At 39.6% G+C, this 9,375-nt stretch overlaps 1 protein-coding gene across 1 annotated transcript; it reads right to left on the bottom strand.

Annotated features, from left to right (window-relative positions):
- Positions 1-6,380: 6,380 nt before the first annotated feature.
- Positions 6,381-7,733, bottom strand: LOC130462063 (uncharacterized). The gene is made up of 3 exons (XM_056830417.1): positions 7,586-7,733; positions 6,789-6,949; positions 6,381-6,700 (listed from the first exon to the last, which is right to left on the bottom strand). The coding sequence occupies exons 1-3, from the start codon at positions 7,697-7,699 to the stop codon at positions 6,535-6,537; spliced, it is 441 nt and encodes a 146-aa protein (XP_056686395.1). The 5' UTR covers positions 7,700-7,733; the 3' UTR covers positions 6,381-6,534.
- Between the last annotated feature and the right edge of the window lie 1,642 nt (positions 7,734-9,375).

The raw sequence follows: 9,375 nt of genomic DNA, 5'->3' as shown, positions 1-9,375 counted from the left end.
GCGTAGGTGATGAGGGAAGGAAGGTGTTATTAGGGGAGGGCAAAGATAAGGGGGGAGAGATAGGAAGAAGGAAAGTACGAAGGGTACCAAGGAAATTTGGAGATGTGGATGGTAGAGAAGGCGAGATAGAGGTGGGGAGCCATGTTGGTTCGAATAAACGGGAAAGAGTAGAAGAGATGGAGGTTGATGTGAGTAGCAATCCCCTGAAGAAGGCCTCCATTGGGAGTTTGTATGACCATCCTTTGGAGTTTGTTCGTAGGGAGGAAATTCCCAGGGCGGAGGTTGGCGTGCACCAACCCCGCCTCCCACAATGAGTCTCCTTAGCTTTAACTGCAGAGGGCTGGGCAATACCGCTGCAGTTAATAATCTTCGAAACCTGGTTCGAAGGGAGGCCCCGTCTTTGATTTTCCTAGCAGAGACGAAGTTGAGTTGTGGCGAGATGATGAAGGTAAAGGCGAAGTTAACGGGGTATGATGGGTTAGCGGTTGATAGCTGTGGAAGGTCGGGGGGTGTCGCATTATTATGGAGGAAGGAGATTATGGTGGACTTGAGGTCAATGTCAGTGCATCACATTGACGTCTGGGTCAGGGAAGGTTTAGGGGATGTGGAGTGGAGGTTCACAGGATTTTATGGGTGGCCGGAGATACAGAATAGACACTTGTCTTGGAAATTGATGGAGGAACTACCGGCTCAGGTTAATGCTCCTTGGGTTTGCATGGGTGACTTTAATGAGATAATGTATGATTGTGAGAAAAAAGGAGGAAGGGATAGGGCGACTTGGCAAATGGCCAACTTCCGAGAAGCTGTGGTAAACTGTGGATTGCGTGATTTCCCGTGCTCTGGCTACGAGTACACTTATGACAATGGGCAAGCGGGGGAGGATAATGTGCAGTGCCGACTTGATCGGGCACTAGTTAACGATGACTGGATGGGGGGTTTTTGGTGATGCAAAAGGCTCTAATATGGACCGTGAATGGTCCGATCATGCGGCCGTCAAACTGGTCCTTCGTGGAGATGAGTTGGGGGTTGAGAGAAAGGAGCGGTTGTTCCGGTTCGAGCAAGTGTGGACGGAAAGTGAGAGGTGCGGAGAGATTATTGATGAGGCATGGTTGATAGGAGGTCCCACGGTATCGCAAAAGATAGCTGCTTGTGCCGCGGACCTCAAGGCGTGGAGTGACAAGGAGTTTGGACAGCGGTTTAAAGAGCTACGAAAGAGGAGGAAGAAGCTCAAAGGCCTAAACAAGGGGGGGCTCTCGACAGTCCAGTTAGTGCAAAGACGAAAGATTGTCAAGGAGATAGCTGATTTATTACATGTAGAGGAGCTTTACTGGCAACAAAGATCCCGAGCTATCTGGTTGTTTGCGGGCGATAAGAACACTACGTTCTTCCACCGAAAAGCTTCACAAAGAAAAAAGAAAAATACAATTGGGGGCTTGGTGGATGAGGATGGTGCTCGAAAGGTTGGGGATGAGGAGGTAGGTCGTATTGCCCGATCATATTTCTCGAGGTTGTTTTCCTCTCCAGGATGTTTGGAGATTGATCGAGCATTGGAGGGAGTAGAGAGGCGTGTCACAGAAGCTATGAATGGTATCCTGCGTGCCCCCTATAGGGGGGAAGAGGTCCTCCAAGCGTTGAAACAAATGCATCCGCTAAAAGCTCCGGGGCCTGATGGCATGTGCCCTTTATTTTTTCAGACCTATTGGCATATCGTTGGGCCGTCGGTCACAAATATGGTACTCGCGGTTCTTCGAGGCTCCCCTTTGATGGACGAGGTAAACTATACGTTCATAGCTTTGATTCCGAAGAAGAAAGAACCGGATAAAATGGTGGATTTTCGCCCAATAAGTCTGTGCAATGTAATTTACAAGTTGGTGTCAAAAGTCCTAGCTAATAGACTGAAAATGTTCTTGAGTGATATTACCTCTATAAATCAAAGCGCCTTTACACCAGGAAGGCTTATTACAGATAACATACTAGTGGCTTTTGAGATGTTTCATTTCATGAAGAGTTCGAAGCATGTGGAGGGATCGATGGCCGTAAAGTTAGACATGGCCAAAGCATACGACAGGGTTGAGTGGCTATTCTTAAAGGCGGTGATGGAGAGGTTGGGACTCGATGGTGAGTGGGTCGACAGAGTTATGCATTGTGTGACATCAGTATCGTTTGCGGTACTAATCAATGGTGCCCCCACCCAAGAGTTTCGGCCTGCCCGGGGGCTTCGACAAGGCGACCCTTTGTCGCCATATTTGTTCATCCTTTGCGCGGAGGCCTTGTCGGGTCTCCTAAGAGTGGCGGTGGAGAGAAACAGCCTTCATGGTATCCGCGTAGCCCCTTCAGCACCGTCGATCTCACACTTGTTTTTCGCCGACGATAGCATCATCTTCGCGAAAGCAAGTGTTGAGGAGGCTAATACTATTAAAGAGATTCTGGGCATCTACGAAAAGGCCTCGGGGCAAATGGTCAACTTTGATAAAACAACAGTGTCGTTTAGTAAGGGTGTCGGGAATGATCGGAGAGAGGAGCTGGCTAGAGAGTTAGGGGTCCAAGCTGTTGGAGTGCATGATAAATATCTTGGCCTCCCCACGGTGGTGGGGAGGTCAAAAAAAGTTTTGGTGAAGGGCGTGCGGGAGAAGGTATGTAAGAGACTTCAAGGGTGGAAGGGAATGTATTTATCTAAGGCGGGAAGGGAGGTTTTGATTAAGGCAGTGGCCCAATCTATCCCTACCTACGCGATGAGTGTGTTCAAGTTCCCTTCCTCTTTTTGTGATGAATTGCGGTCATTGGTGTCACATTTTTGGTGGGGAAAAAAAAAGGAGGAACGGAAAATTCATTGGGTGGCATGGAGGAAGCTTTGCAAGCCTAAGGCGGCGGGGGGTTTGGGGATGCGGGATTTTAAATTGTTCAATGCAGCTTTATTGGGGAAACATGCGTGGAGGTTAGTAACGTGCCAAGGGAGCTTGGTGGAGCAAGTGATGAAGGCACGTTATTACCCGCATGGGGGGTATTTGGATGCGGAGTTAGGCTCAAATCCTAGCTACACTTGGAGGGGCATCTAGGGGGTGCGATGGGTGGTAAACAGAGGGCTCCGAAAGAGAGTGGGGGATGGCGCGAATGTGAGGGTATGGACGGATAGATGGATTCCAAACACTCAAACTGAGTTGCTGATATCTCCCCGTGGAAATGCGGACGAAGACTTGCGTGTTAGTGAGTTTATTAGGGCTGATCTGGTAGGATGGAATGTAGAGCTACTTGATATGTTTCTGCTGCCTTTCGAACGGGATAGAGTATTAAGCATCCCGTTGAGCACTCGGCGGCCAAGGGATAGCTGGTATTGGAGCTTGGAGAAGAAAGGGGAGTATTCGGTAAGATCGGCATACCGGGCAATTTTTGGTGAGGATGAAGGGGAGCTGCGGGCTGACTGCTCAGAGACGAAGGTGGGGCTATGGGGCAAGATTTGGCACGCAAATACCATTCCAAGGGTCAAGTTGTTCTTTTGGCGTGCGTGTTTGGAGGCTTTGCCAACTCGAGCAAGCCTACATAAGAGGATCGAAAGCATGGATAGCTTGTGTGGAATATGCGGAGCGGAGGAGGAAACGGTTATTCATGCGTTGGGAGGGTGCATTTTTGCGAGATTGGTGTGGGAGCAAAGGCGGGTGTGTGAGGAGGTGGACGGGGTGTTCAGATCTTTTAGGGAGATGGTGGAGTGTTGTTTCGAGAAGCTCCGAGCGGATGATAGGGCTCTACTAATGAACCTATGTTGGGTTATCTGGGGGGTCGTAACAAATGGGTTATGGAGGGGGAAAGATTTGATGAGAGGAGAGGGGTGGAGTACGCGGAACAACTGTTACGAGATATGGGGGATGGAAGGTGTGGGGGCGAGCCAACTGGTGTGCCGAGGGGAGAGGGAGGTGGAAATGTGGGAGGTGTGGGTTGGACCCAACCGCCTAGGGGTGTGGTGAAGGTGAACGTTGATGCGGGCTGCATGCAAGGTCTAGGGTCGAGTGTGGGGGTTGTAATCCGTGATGATAAGAGGGAAGTCTTGGTGTGTATGATGGAGTGTTGCTCGGACCTATGGGAAGCGAAGGCAATACATATGGGCATGAGACTAGCGGCAGAGCATGAGAGCATGGATACAGGAGAGTGGTGGTGGAGGGTGACTGTAAGAGTGTGATTGATGCAATTCAGACGAAAGAGGCGGGTCGAAGTCAATTTCATATGGTTATAGATGACATTAGTCAGGTTTCAGAGGTTTTTAATAGTGTTTCGTGGTCTTTTGTAGGGAGGGAAGGGAATAAGGTAGCCCATGATCTTGCTCACTATGGGCCTTGGGTAATAGGTAGGAGAACTTGGCTTACTGATTTTCCTGCTAGTGTAAGTGCATTATTGCGCAAAGATTTATCCAGCAATGTAGCTTAGTGCCTGTTAGGCTTTACTCAAAAAAAAAAAAAAAAAGAATTACATCATCGGATCGTTTAATACTTTTACTCCCCTCCACTCCTAAATAATTATTGTTTAAACTATCTTCTTCTATTTCTTAATAATGGTTATTTATTGACTAGTTTTTGGGCTCGGGCGATGCTCCGGGTTACAATATACACTAATAACATTTATATTTATTATATTATAACTTTTGTAATTATAACATGAAACAAGTAATAGCTTAGTGGTAAAAGTTTTATCGTATAAACTCAAGGCTAAGGGTTCAAACCTTGCGCCTTTTAATATATAGGATAGATGTAAGTTTCACTAAAATAACCTAAAGTATAGATAAGAAAAACTTAAAGAGTCCGATTATTTCCAAGATAATATAAACATTGACGAAGCATTGAAATTGATTGTTTATTTTTTTCCCCCGGTATATGCCTCAAAAGATCAGCTATAAAGGAAAACAACGAATTACGATACATCAGTGGGGAATTATGGACGAAAATTCTAATTTATAGGGTCGAAAATAAATATACATGGTTCAATCATGCTATGATAATTACTTATAATCAGATGACCAATTGCTTGTTGGTTCAGTGGTGATTGAGGCTGAACTTGGTAGGGAGAACTCGTGTTCGATCCCCCACAACAACAATTGGGTGGGAATTGGAACCTGACCAACCAAAACTCGTCCCGAATCCTGATTCACCCTAAGGGTGAACCGAGTGCTAAGTGCTAACAACAACAACAACAACGACAAAAACTTATAACCGGATGAAAATTAAAATTAGTGCATATTAATTAAATACTCCGACCGTATGAAAAATGGTCAAAGGGTGTATTACCTCATAACAATTAATGAATGAATTAAACATAATTACCTACTAAAATTTGTCGTAATACTTGGCTAATTATTAATCTTTAAAAAAAACACATAAAAGAAAAAAAAATTAATTAAGCCTTAAGCATATCTTTTCCAAATCTAAAAAGTGTGCCCTTTCAAAAAATGTGCGATAATCAAATTATTTTCTATGCAGCTTCACATAAAGAGAGATTTCCTTTAATATTGTTTAAAGAACGTCAAATTCCCAAAATGTGCTACTTTTTAACTTAATTCTCATCATACCGTCCACGTCAACATTAAAACCGACCTTTTTTTTTAAACGAAGCGGCACTAAACCGCTATCTCAGGTAGCGGTTGACTTAAGTAAACTGCTATCTGAGATAGCGGTTTATAATCACTATTTATAAATGATAAAAAAAAAACAACCGTGCGTCAGGTAGGGTACGAACCCACGACCTTCTGCTTAGAAACAACACACTCTATCCACTGAGCTACAAATGCAAATTGATGTCACAAGAGGTTACTTCTAAGTTATATTTCTATTTAAACTGTAATTCATGTTAAAAATAATTTACAACTAAGCTTTAAAACGAAACCGCTATCTCATATGGCGGTTCAATGCTGAACCGGAAAAAAAAAATTACTTCTCTTTTTACCTTGCTTACATGGACGGTATGGTGGAACATAACTTAGAAAGTAACGTATTTAGAAAATTATTAGATCTTTATACAATATTGAAGGAAATCGCTCTCACATAAACTCTAACAAACAAAAAGTTGGACATAAACAACATTCCAAAGGCAACAACAACAAAGACCCCGTTGCTATTCCATAAAGTACTCTTCGGTCATCCGGAAGTCCATATATAGAATTCTGATAACTTGATGCTTTCAACAAAAAATAGACCATTTCTTTTCCCTTCCCAAATGAAAAAATTTATCATAAGTGACTCGTGATAGAAATTTTACTGAATGGCAACAACCACAAGAACACCACTCGTATAATTACCTCACTACATAATTACAAATAATATTTAATAGCAGGAGAAACAGAATAAGCCTTAAACTTGAGCATAGCAATTCCCAGTCAATTAATTTGTACCCACGAACCAAATAAGCCTTAAAAATTAAATCAATGTAACATAATGCAATTCAAGGACATAAAATCAACAAGCTATCAAACAAAGTCGTGTTACATTTTATGAACAAAATGAAGGGCTCACACTTAAACATATGGTCTATACAATACATGTTGCATATTCGCCATCACACTGTTAAATACGGGCCTGGACCGCACCCGTCACCAAGAGAGAGAGTCCACCTAACAAGATCGTATAAGTGACCCAAGATTTCTGTCAATTTCACATTAGGATCCGACATATCCGACTGATATCCGGATCCACTACGTTCAGAGCTACTCGATGTACCACTTCTGACGATAAAATGTACGGAGTAGTTAATAAATTGTAGTCGATGAAAGATAAAATATCAAGTCTCTTAACACAGCGGGCATTGTTTACCCAGCATCAGAAGTAAGCTTGATATACTGCTGCATTTGGAGATGATTAAGCCCAACAGCCCCAACTCGTTGGTTCAATTCTGCAGTCACACTATGCCAGAATTGTTCCGAATAATATCTTGATGGTCCAAGTTGTCTCCCTTCCTCGTCAAAACGAACTTCCTTGAGCATTTCATCAACAAATTTATACAAACCACAACAAATTAAAGGGGCATAGACAAGTACAATTTTAAGTGTTCAACTAGTTAAATATCAGGTGTATTAAATGTTGGTGTTCAACAGTACGTACAAGAGCACTTGAAGGGAGAGTATATATCTCCCCACAGCCTCCAACCATGGCCAACAATGTGCTAACTCATGAGCGACACGAAACTTATTAATTATTACACTTAATTTCTACCAACCTAAGACCAATACTTAGCTACATTCTACCACTTCAGAGTTCACAAGTTACTACGCTCAGTTGTTTTCATTAACAACTTTTATCATTTACTTGCTAACACAACAGAGAACTCATATGCCACGGTAACACTAGTTTAACTAGTAGTTTTCAATCAAGGAGTAAAACAACCATCAATTTCTATCATAAATTCATTTTTTTATAACAGTTGCCTAAAAACTAGTTAATTTGGACATGAAAAACCACTACTATATCTCAGTCTCACCATTATAGGATTATCATAAACAACTAACACTAAATTTGTACAACACAAAAAAAGAAAGAAGTATTAAATATTTTTTTGATTAAAACTAAACAAATGATGCATGTATAATTAACGAACAATTTCAGAGACTTACACGATAATCATCGAGAAAAAGGTCCTCCGGCGAGACAGACATAGCTGAATCAACGGTTTGCTCTCCTTCCTCCTCTCTTTTTCCCATCTTTTGATTTTGAATTTGATGACTCATACCAGCTATTTAGAATTCAATGAAACAAATATATATATATATATATATATATATATATATATATATATATATATATATATATATATATATATATATATATATATATATATATATATATATATATAAACTAGAATTTTAAAGAGGAAATAAGAAATGAGAAATTGTCTTAAATAAAGACAACAAGAAAGAGTAACATTGTTTTGGCTTCTTTGAGAAGCCTCAGCCTCACCCAGTCACTTGCCTTTCTCTATAAGCTACGGAGTTGTAGTAAATGAGACAAACACAATGCTTTGATGAGTATCGACTCTAATCTCTAGAAATGCCCTAAATATATCTAACTAGATTTTAGCCCGTGCGATGCACAGTTTCTATTAAATGGTTAAGTTTAAATAAAACTCTTATGTATATACCAATTTTATATTTTTTTTTTTTTGGTAAAACCAATTTTATATATTTGGTATTAGATTAGAATAGTTTTTGATTTTGCATTGAATTTTATTTTAGATTTTTTTTTTTAATGATGAGAGTGTTTGTTTTTGGATGAAATTGTATATGCATAATATTAATAATTAATTAATTAAAATATCTACGTGGCACTTAATTATTTATCTACGTGGAACTCGACTTTTTTAATTCAAAATTAATTTTGAAATTTTATTTTTCATTGATCGAATCCATTAGATTTCCTACGTGGCGCTCTAATATTGGATTAATGTTTGATTTTAAATTGTTTTTTATTTCTGATTAGTGTTTGATTTTTGACGAATTTTATTTTAGATTTACTTTTTAATTATTAGAGTGTTTGATGGAGTTGTATATATTAGTAATTAATTAATTAAAATATCTATGTGGCACCTATTTAATTATCTACGCGACAATCGATTTTTTTTTATTCAAAAATAAAGTAGAACTTATTTTTCATTGGCCGAAACCATTAGTAATCCTACGTGGCGCTCTAATAATTCAGCAAATATGCTTATTGGATTAATGTTTGATTTTTAAATTGAATTTTATTTATTTTATTTTAGATTAGTGTTTAATTTTGGATGAATTTTATTTTAGATTTATTTTTTTAATTATTATAGTGTTTGATTTTAGATGGAATTGTATATATTAGTAATTAATTAATTAATTAAAATATCTATGTGGCACCTAATTAATTATCTACGTGGCAATCGATTTTTTTAATTCAACAATAAATTAGAAATCTTATTTTTCATTGGCCGAAACCATTAGTAATCCTATGTGGCGCTCTAATAATTCAGCAAATATGCCTCCTTTATATATATATATATATATTAGATTTGGTGTATGTTAATTTGAGAGCACTTACCTTTAGAAAACAAATTAAATATATGATCGAATTGGAAATTACTTGGCATATAGGATAAATAACTTAGTATGTCTGTCTAATTGACGAACTTAAAGGATTCTTTCACTTTATGGACTAATGTGATTTGGTCAAATTGAAGTATATATACTCCCTCCATCCCAGATTAGTTGTTACATTTTCTTTTTTCATCTGTTCCAGATTAAACCCGAGCAACCCGAAAAGTAATCGGTCAAAATCCCGATTGAAAATCATTTTGTTTATAGTAATAAATGAAATTATGAGGAACTTTAAGCATAGCAAACACGTTGTTGTTACTAATGTTGGGTGTAATATCATTCAGGCA

This window comes from Spinacia oleracea, chromosome 5 (genome assembly GCF_020520425.1).
Source record: "Spinacia oleracea cultivar Varoflay chromosome 5, BTI_SOV_V1, whole genome shotgun sequence".
NCBI lineage: Eukaryota > Viridiplantae > Streptophyta > Magnoliopsida > Caryophyllales > Amaranthaceae > Spinacia > Spinacia oleracea.
The sequence above is the reverse complement of the archived record's forward strand: the minus strand, read 5'-3'. Positions and strand labels throughout refer to the sequence as shown.